This window comes from Rutilus rutilus, assembly GCF_951802725.1.
Source record: "Rutilus rutilus genome assembly, chromosome: 2".
Taxonomy (NCBI): domain Eukaryota; kingdom Metazoa; phylum Chordata; class Actinopteri; order Cypriniformes; family Leuciscidae; genus Rutilus; species Rutilus rutilus.
The window spans coordinates 45469595-45485226 of record NC_140210.1 but is presented as its reverse complement, the minus strand read 5'-3'; the positions used below and the strand labels follow the sequence as shown (position 1 = coordinate 45485226).

Genomic DNA, 15632 nt, shown 5'->3' with positions numbered 1-15632 from the left:
GAAACAAGAACAGAAAAAAGAGAAACACAAAAACTACAATTGACTTCCAGCAACACTGAGTGTGAAACCAGTTTACAAACCAGTTTACGATTATTTCTTTCATACATGTACAAAAGTTCTTGTTGAGAATTAACAAAGATTTAGTTAATAATAAAATTTGTTGTCACCATAATGGAGATCAGTATTTGCTTTAGTTGGTCTCTTGTCCCTTAACTTCTTACCTTTCATCTCTCTCTGACTGCTGTAACAGTGAGTTTATAAAACACATTTGTTATGGCAAGAAAAAGTCAAGAGGTAGTTTATAAGGTGTTTTTATTCTTTAGTGATGATGTCACAGTCATCTTGGATTATCTGATTTTCAGATTTTTCCTGTATATATTCATTGAAATTATGGGTATGTCATATTTAGCATAAATCTCTGTATCTACAAAATGAAATCAAAATTTCTGTAATCATGTCTTCTGAAAATTAACAATCATATAGTGCATTCAATTTTATTTTACTCCTGCTTGACTCAGACACACACAGACATCAACAATCAGCACATGAATCTCAACAATGGTGAAAAGTTTCATGTCGCAATGCATGCTGGGTTCCAAGATAATATAAAACTCCCAGCATGCACTGCTGCATGAATAATAAAAAAAAGAAATATTGCCACCATTGTTGAGATTAATGTGCTAAATTGTGATATCTCTGTGTTTCTAAAACATAGTGGAGCTTTATTTTTGGTTTATGCATGATGTGTTTAAAAAAATGAGTCATTGCAATTTATTGCTGTAGTTTCACAGTGGTGCTAATGTAACACTTTTGATTGAGGATAAAACTCTGAATGAATAAGAATTAATTCCTTAGTGAATGAACAGGCAATATGATGATTTTGTCACCATAAGCATTACAACCGCAATCATTCATAAACTGTGTGTGCACAAGTGTGACTTACAAAAACACAGTAGCAAAAGAAAAATGAATGTTTTAGCATCAGCATCCCAACTAAAGCAAACACTGATCTCTATAATGGTAACTTCAAACAAACATTTTCAATAACAACTTCTGTATGACAGAAATAAAGTCATACTGGTTAATAATAAGTGTAATAATGTGTAATGGCTGGAAGTCAGTCGTAGTTATTGTGTTTCTCTATTTTCTGTTCTTGTGTTTCTCTTTTCTTCAGTGATTCTGCTTGTTAACAGCAGGTGTTCATCACTAATGCTCAACAATCACTTACATATTCCCTTAATTATCTCACTGCAACACTGTCTCAATGTTACTTTTTACTCATTGTAGTGTGGATTTCCTGTGGGGTTGAAAGGGTTAACAGTGTAAGATAAAAAGTCACACCCACAAAATGTATTTTAACAGTAATAAACTGTAAGTTATAAAACTGTTTTATACTGGCAACACTGTTGCCAGTAGTTTACTGTAAAATAATTGTTTTGGGTCACCATTGTGCAGAAGAGTAGAGCCTGTGCTTCAGTCCAGGAGAAGATCTACAAACATTGATGATTTGCTGCATGTTGCTTTATTTAACAGGCGGTGACTGTGTAGTTGCTGGTCCAGTGGAAATCTCTTTATGTTCAATAGTTTTTTAGTGGTCTCAAATGAAAGAAGTTCACAGTAATACTTTGCTCACATTATTAATGCATTATAAATTTTAGTTAATACATTTAAATGACAGTTGGTCAATTTAAGGCAGTCGGTTTCTGCAAGTGTAATTAGTTAACTCGAGTTTTAGTGCATTTTTACAGTAACATACTGTAGACTACAGTAAAGAACTGTACAATTAACAGTATTTTACTGGCAACAGTGTTGCCAGTATTTTACTGTAAAAAAACCCGGTTAGGTCTAACAGTGTGTGTAAAAATGTTCATATTCTGATAATTAGAAATCATGCCTAAACTGTTGCATCTGGTCATTAAATAGAGAACCCCCAGGGAATACATGATTTATGACTTTGAAAACAAAGCCAGTGTCTAATTGGTCCACTCTCTTCAGAAGGGGGGACAAATTTTAGTTAAAACCTTAGACCCAAAAACAAATCTCTCTCTCTCGCTGCTCTCGAAGCTCTCTCTCGGTGCTCTCTCTCGGTTCTCGCTCTGAAGAAGAACTCTCAACAAATGCAGAAAAAGATGAAGATCTAAAGCAAGACTTGTAACCATGTAACTGAAGAGCAGACCAACCCAAATTAAGATCAGATGGGTTAGATTCATTTCCAGTCATCTAACTACTCTCCATATCTCATTTCATTTCTTTCTTTGTGTTATTTTCCCTTTCCGATTGAAAGTCTCGGTTATAAGTTAAGTTTTGCGGCAAAGCTTCGGACAACGATTCACGGCTGCAAATGAACACTTTCAACTTCAAAGACTTTTCATTCAGCAGCTCCAGCACACCACGTGACTGGAACGCCACAGACATTTATCCAAGCACGAGGAGGCCAGCCGACGGACGAACCAAGGGAAACCCCCTTCTTACGCTACAAAGGGAATTCCAAAAGGAACGCAGAAGACAAGCAAGTACCTCCATGCAGGCTAAAATCTTAACTGGTGTATTTATAACTTTAATAACCTGCCTAAAACGATAGAAGGGTTAAATTAATGATTGATGGTTCGTTCAGGTCATGTCTAAGTGTATATGGAATCGTGAGATTTCATCCTTTCACTCTTAAACCCACTCTTTCCTCACTCTATTCCTTTCTGCAACGCGTATGAATGTGTATGTGTGTGTGTGTGTGCGTGTGTTTGTGTTAGATATTAGCTTATGTGTTAGTAGCCTATATAATCAATAAAGTATTGTGTGTATTTAAAAGAGATTACTCGTGTGTGCTTATCAGATTTATTGTCTTGAACTTCGATTTAAGTTACCTATGCTTTTACCCTTAATTTACTTCGTAATTTATTGTTAGCTGGGGATTAATTCTTTCTTGGCCAGGAAGATATTAGAGTTAATACTTGTTTATGCTTTCTGTTCATTGGATGAACTGATAAAATGATCATACTATTGATTCTGCTACAGTAAATTCTGAAAATAATTCAAAATAATTAAAATATTAATTATTGGTCATATTCCTTTATGAATAATAATTAATAATATTTATACGTGGGCGTATAAACGCTACAGTACTAAACCTATGCGCGTGAACTCGACAATTGATTACTGTGGACTTCGACCGAAAACAGGATGTAAATACAGGTATGTGCGCTGGCTGAATAAACATCATTTTTTATATATATCTTTCACATCTACTGCAGTCAGATTCACCCGCGTTCACTCAGAAGGAATCACTCACATGACCTGTGCACTTGTAATGACACATCAAGGATGTAAAGAGGCTAAAAGCAGGTTTAAAACTTGCCCCATTGAAGTCAACAGGGTGCAAATTTTAAAACGAGGATAACACGGTGTAGGCAACACCGATTTTTGTCGTTGTTCTCTGTACTGACAGCACTCCAAATGTACAAAAAAATGAGCTCAATGTTAAAATTGACCGGAGTTCTCCTTTAATGGGTTTCTGTTATAACGGTGTCGTGTTAGCGCCCCCTAAATTAATAATGATCATTGCAACGGAAGTGAACCAATCAAAACTAACTTTAGCTGGACAGTAACTTTATTCTAGAGCTGATGTAAAGCCAAAACAATCTCTGTTACTGTCATTTTCTATTATCACTGTAAAGCTGCTTTGAAACCATCTACATTGTTAAAAGCGTTATATAAATGAAGGTGACTTGACATGATATTTCATGACTCTTGCCGCTAGATGGCCTTATAGCACTATTTGGAGCAAATGAGCTGTTCCTCTGGGTCCCAAAGTCCGTTTTTCTTCAGGATGCATTCAGATACACATGTAGACATTATTAAAAACAAAAACAAAATTGGTAAAGTTTAAGCATTTTTTGTTTGAATTTGGAGCATTTTTAGGTTTTTCTGTGTGTACTGAAGCATTCCTCGCATTCCATTCATTCCTATGGGGGTCAATTTGACACGAGGGAAGGATTACTTTTTTAAAGGTGACCTATTATGCCCATTTTCACATGATGTAATATGAATCTCCTGTGTCCTCAGAATGTGTCTGTTAAGTTTCAGCTCAAAATACCACCCATATTTTTTATTATAGCTTGTCAAATTTGCCCCTATTTGGGTGTGAGCAAAAATGCACAGATTTTGTGTGTCCCTTTCAATGCAAATGAGCTTCTGCTCCGCCTCCTTTCAGAAGAGTGTTCAAATCCAGCGATGTACTGGCCCTCGTTGATGAAGCAGTCATGTGTAAAATGATTTGTGCAAATATATAACATTTTACAGACGTTCTTCGGCATATTTCCGTCAAAATGAAAATCCACAGTGTCCAGTGACTCGGATGCTGGGAGTCTATGGACACTCGTATGTTCGGTGGTACATCCAGCAGCAACAGAACATTTATAATGTTTTTTAGGCACAGACATTGTAATACTAGCTGATACAGAAGTAAACAGTAATGTCGGACTGCTGATTCTCACTCATGCCGCCTTTCCACTGCACACAACATTCGCATTCGATTGTCGCATTTTGCCCCCTGGTGTCAGTTGAAATTGGTCGTGAAGCAACTGTTACCCTCGGCTATTTACAATGGTAAAATTAATCATTTTAATGAATGTAATGCATGCATTAATATATCCACACAAAACAAATGACCCTCAATACATCTAAAATAAAATAAAAGTCGATTTTATAGAGCTGATCAATATAAATATTGATTTAATAATGATAAAATATTTTTTTCAGCCATAATTATTAATAACCGCCATTTTGCAGGAATAGAGTTTACATTAAAGTATTCAAATATTGGTAATTCTAGCTTCGCGCTCATAGTTTTGATAAGAATACATCACAACCGGTCGACCGGTCTCATACGGTCTAGCCGCAGAAGTTCTGCCTGTTAACAAAACGCCTACTTGTTTCACGTTAATGTTTTTTTATTTATTATTATTATATATTTTTGGAAACGCACAGAGAAAAAAATTTGTTGTAACTGCTCGCACACCTGATTATTAGGGGCCAAGCCCCGAAGGGGATAGCCCCTATTGTATCTGTTAGTTTTCTTATTATTATTATTCCGTAAATGGAAGTCTATGGCAGCCCTATGAACCGTACATAGGAAAATGATGAAATTTGGTACACTTCTAGTGATGCTAATGAATAGTAATTGGACCAATTTTTGAGCCTCTAGGACCAACTCTATAGCGCCACCACCAGTTCAAAATTTCAACATTTAAATGGTTATAACTTCTGAACCCTGTGATCTAGAGACATGAAACTTAGTACATCTGATTCCTCTCATCATCGTGATCACAACCAATACCTTACATTAAGACTCCGCCCATTACAGTAGTGGCCATTTTGAAAAGTACAGTATTCAGTTTTTTCGCTACTCCTCCTTCAAAATTTGTCCAATTTTCTCCAAAATTTGCTCAAACGATCATTGGACTGAGCCGCACAGAAGTGAGTAACAGATTTTTTTTTATTCATTTCTGTTCAAAAGTTACGATGTCGCAAACTTAACAAGGTCCACCCAAAATCGGCTAAGAGGCTGTATCTCGGCCAAACTTTGATCAATCGAAACGAAAATTGGTACACTTCATGAGAAGCATGATCTGAGGTTCCATGCCAAAGTTGGGAACAGCGCCACCTACGGGTCATGAGATCTGGAAAATTGCTATTTTGGCCAATAACTTTTGAACAGTTTGTCAGAAAATCATAAATCTGGTATCTATGGATTCCTTGCATCATGCCGAATCCGTGGATACTGAATTATTCAAGATCGGATGAACCACGTGTCCGCCATTTTGAATTTTGTCATAATTTGCAATAACTTTTAAACTATTTGATATAGCTTCACAAAATTTAGTATGGATCATCGACACAATGTCCTGAAGGTCTATGAGAAGATTGAGCACAGCGCCACCTAGTGTTCTAGAGATATAAGGTCTTTTGCAAAAACACTTATAACTCTTGAAAACATTGTTCAAATTTTGATTTCTTTATGTCATTACGTTCTTTGGCTTATGCCGGTTCCGACGACATCTTATTTGTCATTTTCCAACAATGTGACTGTCCGCCATATTGGAGCAAATGAAAAACAGTTTTTTCGCTACTCCTCCTTCAGATTTTGCTCAATTTTGCCCAAATTTTGATCAAATGTTCTTTGGACCAAGCCGCACAGAAGTGAGTGAACAGAATTTTGATTTTCGCTACCGTTCCCGAGATATTCATCTTCAAAGTTGACCTAGCCTGCATTTTTTGCCTTATGCTAGTTAACTTAGCATAATAATTGGTTAGCATGCTAACCAGATGCCATTCTTTCTAATGTGGCTCTTCAGCTATCAGGATAACCATAAGCTACATTAGCATTAAGCTAGCTTAACATGCTAATCTCGTTAACATGTATTTTGTCTGCTTATTCTTACACTGAAACCTCTCCTCTGCAGCTTTGTAAAACATGTCCTCTGGGTGGCGCAATCTGTTCAACCATGCGTCATGAATCCCGAACCAATCTGGTCGTGGGTTCGAGACCAGTGTGGGGCGACTTTGAAATTGTGTATAAATTGTCATTTGAGCTCCTTTATTATCTGGGTAAGAGCTGTACTAATGTTTCTTACACTGGGATTAGAAATAAGTGTGTGTTTTTTTCTACATTATGTGTTTGTTCTAATCAGAACTTCTGTTCATTTTGATTTCATCTGTACTTCTGAACCCATCAGTTCTTCGTGTACATTCTATGTCTGCTGTTTTTGCTCTTCTGGCTCTGCATTGCGCTACAGCCCTACTGTGCTACAGTGGCTTGGCCCCGTATTGCTGCTTGCAGCTATATTTTTTTCCTTTGATTTGTCGTCTCATTCGTTTCTTTGCCAGATTTCTCACAAATGTATGACTTTTGGAAGTGCAATTTGATAACCATATGCAGTTTTAATAAAGTTGAATAACCTTCTATGTCATTTTTACTCTTCAAAGTGTACACTTGCAGGTGTTGATTATAATGAATTTACTGTTAGGCCCATAAATAATAATAAGGATAAACAATATTTAAAAAGTATATAATTTTAGAACATATGACTAATTAAAAATTAACCACAAAACACAACATGCTAAATGGGGGATATCTATAGGCCTATCTAGCATAAAAAAAAATTATTGTCAGAAGGTTATCTCTCAGTTGCTGAATGTTGCATAGCAACATTGCTACAGCCCTGTCACGTCTTACAATTCTATGTTGTTACAATGTTGCGAGCACGTAGACAGCGACGTTGCCATTAATGCCATAGCAGAAATGCAACGTGCCACAGACGTTGCCACAACGTAAATGTGTTTGCTGGGAACTGTCTTGCTCTCTCTCGCTCCCTCTAGCACAGCGGTTTACAATAGGTGAGGCGCAGGGGAGGCGCGACACGCAAAGAAAAAATTACTTTGCAGCTCTATTGATATCGGTAATTGTGTGTGCGAGTATTAGCTTTAAAATGCGTCGTTTCCTTGTCCCAAGTCAACAGAAGTCAGCATTAAGGGAGGATACGGAGCCCGGGAAGTCACCTGTGTGAGTAAAAAAACGATCCGTGGCGACGGTTTTGCAATCCGTCCACTCAGTTTATAAACAGTAGCCTACTCACGAATTCTCAAACTGTTCTCTCGGTTTAACAAATCGTGCCCACGGATTAATAAACCGTACCCACGAGTTTCTAATACGCGCTCTCAGACTTGTTAACCGTTCCTTCAGTTTTTTCAAATTCATAAACCGTGCCCACGCTTTCGCAATCCGTTCCCACGTAGTGTTGCGTGACCAGTTCATAATGTATCAGTGCTCCTTATGAACCATGGCGTTAACTCTCCGTTTCTGTCAGTGCGTGACTACAGCTCGTTAATAAACTACAGCTGTTTTTATTTATTTTTTTATTGATCCATTTCATACAATCCATCTTCATTTGTCAAGTCCACTTGCGCAAAAACGTTTTTCATGTTCAACTGTTTTTTTGTGTGTGGATGCTGCTGATAAAACAGCTTCGCCGAGACTACAAAGAGACATGCATTTGTGTGTGTGTTTGTTTGTTTCTTTAGTTTCCCGGATATAACTTGCCTATTTAATGCACAATTTTCCTTAAAAATGATATTATCAGCATTACAATGTGAGTAAATGTAGCCGTGTAAAATGTAAGGGATGATGCCACCCTTCTACAACAATGTGCATTTACGTTTAGATTGTAACATATTTAATGGCATGGAATTACAGTGTAATTAGTGTTAGCCTACTATCTTAGCCTTTTTCAGTTCATTAGGTGAGGTAATCTGATAATATTAGTGATTCTCATTTAATATATAAATTATAGTGTACAGTGTTTATTATCAGGGGGTAGAATCTGCAGCTCAGTACTCACTACTCACTACACAGCAAAAACTCCAGGGTTAAATTAACACTCCTGGGAGTGTATATGAGTCCACACTCAAGAGTGTAAAGTGTTAAAATATGAGTGTTAAATTAACACTCAAGAGTGTTAAAGTTAATGAGATAATTAAGTGATTCATTGAGTGATTAATGATCATTATTGAAGACACCTGATGTTAACAAGCAGAATCACTGAAGGAGAAAATCTCAAATTGTAAGCCACCATTATGGTGATGGGTGTTTGCTTTAGTTGGGCTCTTGACCCTTATATGAGGAGTGTTAATTTAACACTGGAGTTTTTGCTGTGTACTCATGAGTACCTTTAAATAAGCTACTTTTTTACTCTTAGTCAAGTAGTTTTTTGGACAAGTACTTTTTACTCTACTCACACTACATTATTTTGACATGTAATGGTAGCCTACTTTTACCTGAGTATGTTTTTTCAGTACTCTTTCCACCACTGCTGATTTTGTTCGAGATGAAGTGCATCTCCTTCAAAATGTGCGCTTAAAGCCCAGACACAGGTGTCGTCAGCGGTAGCTTTGGCACCGATTGCACATGTTAAGCATGTTTAGTTGACTTGTGGTTAGGCCTACTGATGTTCAGTGATTATAAAGTAGCCTCAATTAGGCCTGCATGAAGTTGGAAAATTATTTTCTGTTGCAAAGAATCGTTTATGAATGCACTTTTAAGAAAGTTGTGGAAATAAAATAATATTTACATTTTATCAGTTGTTATTGAAACTCATCATTGCCTGGAACACACAAAAGATGGCATTTACTGCAGAGGCGTGTGTGGGGTAGGGCAGGCGGACGGGATTTTGGGGAAGGGGGGGCTCGGCTGTCCTTACTTACTCTAAGGGGAGGCTCACATTCACCCAATTTGAAAACCCCTGCTCTAGCATATGAATCAAAATCAATTGAGAATTGACACAATGGTAAAAGATCGGAAGACCGAAGTTTCACATGGAGCATTCGGATATTTTTTCCCTGAATTACCGCTGGGTGTGAATTGTGCAAAAGAAATAAAATAAAAATTACGTTGCCTTATCTTCTCTGAAAAGCGTTCCGCCCATTCAGCTGACATAAAAAACACTTTCAATAAACAAAACAAAACCTATCCAAAGATGAAATGTTTTCTGTGTTGACAAATCTTGTGCGATGTCCTAACTGCCGGAATAATCACACAACGCGTACAAGTTTTGACACGTCCGATTCGCGAACTAATGACTCATTTGAACCGATTCCATTTAATGAATGGTTAAAACAACTGGGGCCTCATTTATAAAACTGTGCGTAGGAACCTTACTAAAAGTGTACGTGCGCCCGAAAGCCAAAAATGGCGTACGCAAAAAAAATATTCAGACTTATAAAACCGTGCGTACGCCAGAACCTGCGCAGAATTCACTTTATAAATCCCAGTCAGCAGAAGATTGTGCGTACATGCGTCTCCACCCGAAATAACCATATATGGAGCTTACAATGCCTAGTTTTACTATGCAGATCCTCATCTACATATCATTTGCATATGATTATTCATCCACGTGATAACTTAAACGTTATCACATGGATGAATAATCATATGCAAATGATATAAACGGTACAAGAAACATTACATTAATACAAATCAAGTAGTTGTCTATCCTTGCCTTGTTTTTGAATAGCCTACATAAATCAAATAGTGTAAAATACATTTCAGAGAAAGTTTTTCTCAATCTTTTCCACTGGCCGAATTGTATTTTTAATTGATTTATATTTGTAATGGAAACAGATAGGCCTTGGGCATTATTTGCACGAAACTATTTTCTCAGACAATCTGGTATTATCATGATAAGCAATTATCTCTGTGGTTAAAACATTAAAGCACGCCACGGGAAAAGTGTTCAAAAACAATCGCATCCACAACAAATATTTCTAATGATTGAATTTTAAAAAATGTTGTAACTTCAATAATGATTTCATGTTTAAGTGTTTAACTCCATTAATTTGAATGGCATATTTAATATAAATGTTTATATCAGAAGTATTTTATTTATTTAAACTGTTATTTGCGTCAGTTTCACTAAACGGCTCAACACGCTCGCTGCCGCGGACATTTAAGAAGGAATGGATATTTGCTTCAAGTGACAGGCTAGGTGAGTGAAATTGTATTTGTATAATCTTTCTGTATATGTTTAATTTTCTTTAGATTTTCTGTATAAAAGTGACCAAAAATACATTTAACTCCAGCTCACCATCGGTGTCGCCAAAGTGCTCCATCTCCAAAACGTTCGTACGCATGGGTCAGAGTTTGCGTGCAGGTGCGCAAATTTTCCCGTCAAGTTTTTCTTTATAAATCCCACCTTTTGCGCAGGAACTGGGGTACGCATGTTTTCAGCCCCGTTTTGTGCGTACGAAAGCTTTATAAATGAGGCCCCTGATCTGTCCAACACTGAATCGTATAACGATTCGGTGTATAACTAATCGGTAACACTTTACAATAAGGTTCCATTTATTAAACTCTAGTTATAGATCAGTTAACATTAACTATTAATAAACTGCACTTCTACAGCATTGCGTCGCCGACGCCAGACAAATATCTAGCATGCCAAATATCTGGAGCTGTCGGCCGACTCGATATGCCTGTGGTGTCACGTGTCACGACGAACAACAGCCATTGATCAGCTTTTTATGACATTACAAAAAAGCCTTTTGTATTTGTAACCATCGTTGCCAAACCACAACAGGCCGGCAGCTGCTTTTTCATTATAATGTTTTACTCACACTGTTAGACCTTACCGGGTTTTTTTACAGTAAAATACTGGCAACACTGTTGCCAGTAAAATACTGTTAATTGTACAGTTCTTTACTGTAGTCTAGTTTGTTTCTGTAAAAATGCACTAAATTCTAATTCGAGTTAACTAATTACACTTGCAGAAACCGACTGCCTTAAATTGACCAACTGTCATTTAAATGTATTAACTAAAATTTATAATGCATTAATAATGTGAGCAAAGTAAAACTGTGAACTTCTTTCATTTGAGACCACTAAAAAACTATTGTACATAACAAGATTTCCACTGGACCAACAACTACACAGTCACCGCCTGTTAAATAAAGCAACATGCAGCATATCATCAATGTTTGTAGATCTTCTCCTGGACTGAAGCACAGGCTCTACTCTTCTGCACAATGGTGACCCAAAAAATTTATTTTACAGTAAACTACTGGCAACAGTGTTGCCAGTATAAACCTGTTTTATAACTTACAGTTTATTACCGTTAAAATACATTTTGTGGGTGTGTCTTTTTATCTTACACTGTTAACCCTTTCAACCCCACAGGGAAATCCACACTACAAAGAGTAAAAGTAACATTGAGACAGTGCAGTGAGATAATTAAGGGAATATGTAAGTGATTGTTGAGCATTAGTGATGAACACCTGCTGTTAACAAGCAGAATCAATGAAGAAAAGAGAAACACAAGAACAGAAAATAGAGAAACACAATAACTACGACTGACTTCCAGCCATTACACATTATTACACTTATTATTAACCAGTATGACTTTATTTCTGTCATACAGAAGTTGTTATTGAGATGTTTAATTGAAAATGTTTGTTTGAAGTTACCATTATAGAGATCAGTGCTTGCTTTAGTTGGGATGCTGATGCTAAAACATTAATTTTTCCGTTGCTGCTTGAGCTGTGTTTTTGCAAGTCACACTTGTGCGCACACAGTTTATGAATGATTGCGGTTGTAATGCTTATGGTGACAAAATCATCATATTGCCTGTTCATTCACTAAGGAATTAATTCTTATTCATTCAGAGTTTTATCCTCAATCAAAAGTGTTACATTAGCACCACTGTGAAACTACAGCAATAAATTGCAATGACTCATTTTTTTAAACACATCATGCATAAACCAAAAATAAAGCTCCACTATGTTTTAGAAACACAGAGATATCACAATTTAGCACATTAATCTCAACAATGGTGGCAATATTTCTTTTTTTTATTATTCATGCAGCAGTGCATGCTGGGAGTTTTATATTATCCTGGAACCCAGCATGCATTGCGACATTAAACTTTTCACCATTGTTGAGATTCATATGCTGATTGTTGATGTCTGTGTGTGTCTGAGTCAAGCAGGAGTGAAATAAAATTGAATGCATTATATGATTATGATATTTTTCAGATGACCTGATTACAGAAATATTGTTTTAATTTTGTAGATAGACAGATTTATGCCAAATATGACATACCCATGATTTCTATGAATATATACAGTAAAAATCTGAAAATCAGACATGTCCAAGATGATTGTGACATCATCACAAAAGAATAAGAACACCTGATTATCTTCCTCTTGACTCTTTCTTGCCTTAACAAATGTGTTTTATAAACTCACTGTTACAGCAGTCAGAGAGAGATAAAGGTAAGAAGTCAAGGGACAAGAGACCAACTAAAGCAAATACTGATCTCCATCATGGTGACAACACATTTTATTATTAACTATATCTCTGTTAATTCTCAACAAGAACTTTTGTACATGTATGAAAGAAATAATCGTAAACTGGTTTGTAAACTGGTTTCACACTCAGTATTGCTGGAAGTCAGTTGTAGTTTTTCTGTTTCTCTTTTTTCTGTTCTTGTTTCTCTGTCCTTCAGTGATTCTGCTTATCAGGTGTTCATCAGTGTCTCAATTCACTCACTTCTTTACATTCAAGGGGACTATATTAGTGAACTAATGTAGGGAATAGTGAATGAGGGTATAGGGTGTGATTGGGAAAACAACCTCTTATTGTCGACTTTGAGCACTGTTAATTCACAGTATATTCCTGTAGGCTAGTTTTGTTTTCTACGGTATATTACTGTTTTAATGGAATATGGTATTATATATATATATATATATATGTGTGTGTATATATGTAGCCTATATATATATATATATATATATATATATATATATATATATATATATATATTATATATATATATTTCTTGCGCATGTTTTCGTGACATAATGTGGTTTTGGGACCGGATAGAGTCGTTGGGTGACAGAGTTGTTGTCAGCTCGTGTGGTGTGTAACCCCCTGTTGCAGAATAGTGTGAACACCACAACGACTTCAAGACTCCAACATCTTGACTGACGTTGACTGCCGACGTTTAAAGTTGTGTAGTGCGAAATAGGCATTAGTTAGCATAATACATTAACTAATGTAAACAAATCAAACCACATTTAACACCTCTTAAAATGAGAATGTAAGTGTGCTTACCCCATTTTGGTGTTAGCAAGTGTTAGCAAGATAAACCTTAATAACCTTAATAAACTACTGTATTTTCAGGTTATCTATAACAATGTGTAGAACAATTACCAAAACAATCTTTTAGTTTAGACTGTTTGCGGTAAATGCAGTTGGGTTGTCGAGGTCAAAACTCTAAATAAGCTAAATAACTCAAATAAACTTACTATAAATAATGTTATGTCATTTTTTTACTCTTACACTGAATGTTTGGATTTGGTGAAGGTGTGAATCATTTTTGATTAATATTTAATATAATAAAGTTCTGTGTAACGAATTATTAATAAAGGAACACCCCCCGCCCCGCCCCGCCCCCGCCACCACAAATTGCTTTCTAATCTGTGGGAAACACTGCCTTTTGTGTTCCAACAAATAAAGGTCATCTGGCAGATTCAGAAACATAAGAAAGTGTGTGATGTGTGTGTTTGTATGTTTCTGTGGTCTATTTCTGAGAGTTCAGTAGTTTTACCTGTGACGTCAAGCTGAACTCCAGGAATCCCCGTCCATTTTCCCTCCTCTTTATCTGTAGTAAATCTGCAGTAGTAGATGTGTTTATCAGCTTCTGTTACAGCCGTCAAAGTGATGCTGGAAGTGTCTTTATCTTCTCTGTTACACTGAATCCCTGCTCTCTTCTGTGGATCTGAACAAAAGTTAGGTGGTTCTCCTTCATTTACAACAGTTTTGGTCCAGAAAGCTGTTTGAAGCTTATAACCATAAGGATATGTTAAAGTACAGGATATTTTCACTGTTGATCCCTTTAATGCACAAACATATGAAGGGCTGTAATTCACTCCCCAATCCTGCAGACCATCAACCCCTGAAACACAGAAATGAGGAATGAAGAGACTTTCAGGTGTTTATACAACAAATATCTTTTCACTTTTGATCATTTTTATGTTAGCTGACAGTAAAACACTCATGTCTGTTTATAAGTGTGAAGAGCTCAATCATCTTTTGTTAAAATATCAGTATAGAGAGTGAAACTGAAGACTCACCCGCAGTCATGATCACTACGATCAGAGGAAGAGACTTTATGAGAGACGACACCATAGTGACTTCTGCAATCATAAAACTGACAATTATGACATTATGAGCATCATCTATATACATCATCACAAACTCTATTGATAAAGCACATGATGATTAATAATTCACGGCTCATTGAAGGCTTGATGTGAACTGATGATGTTTCTCATGTCAGGCCTCGTGTGTCTAAAGAGCTTCACACAATATTTACACATGAATCTACAACAGATATTGAGCTTCTGGAGTTTAAATCACTTCATCAAATCAACATTCACCTAAAACAGTTTTACAAACATCAATCGTAGCTCTACTGAACTATTTTAAATAACAGTAAAATGGTCTTACCGCTCTGAAGTGTCAATGTTTCAGTGTCGACGGCCAAATGAGGGAAACATCCGCAGTTTAAGGCGTCAAACGCTGCAGTTTTCACACTTTATCAAGTTCAGCTAAATGTTGGTCTTCCTCTTCCTGGTTATGAGTGACCGTCATCTCAACTACACAAGAACAACTGGAGAAGAAAGTTAACGTCTCAGATGTCAAACACACATAAGCTTTACATGTATCTCAGTAGAGCTCAGTATTGTCAGATCTTTGTGAGAGAATATGTGAAAGATGTTTGCTTTGAGAAAGAACAGTGTAAAGATGCTCATCATGTCTGCAGGAGCGTCTGAACAGCATCTTTACAGCTCTTAGTTTCACTTCCTCTTTCTGACACAGACTCTGTTTAACACAAAGCGCTGGACGACACACACACACACACACACACACACACACACACACACACACACACACACACCGACACACACACACACACACACACACACAGTCATAACCATCAGCAACTACACTGAGTTTAAGTGGGTCAATGCCAGTTTCTGACAGACGACACAAGCACTCAGAGACCAGACCGACGACAGATACA

The 15632-nt window shown here is 36.6% G+C and overlaps 1 protein-coding gene across 1 annotated transcript in view; it reads right to left on the bottom strand.

Moving 5' to 3' along the window:
• Positions 1-15127, bottom strand: part of LOC311286588 (sialoadhesin-like) — a 43044-nt gene extending 27917 nt beyond the window's left edge. Inside the window, exons 1-3 of the mRNA XM_084402819.1 lie at positions 15056-15127; positions 14680-14756; positions 14154-14501 (exon numbers count right to left, since the gene is read on the bottom strand). Of these exons, the coding sequence (XP_084258945.1) occupies positions 14154-14501; positions 14680-14752 (421 nt within the window). The 5' untranslated portion in view covers positions 14753-14756; positions 15056-15127. The remainder of the gene's footprint in view (positions 1-14153; positions 14502-14679; positions 14757-15055) is intronic.
• Between the last annotated feature and the right edge of the window lie 505 nt (positions 15128-15632).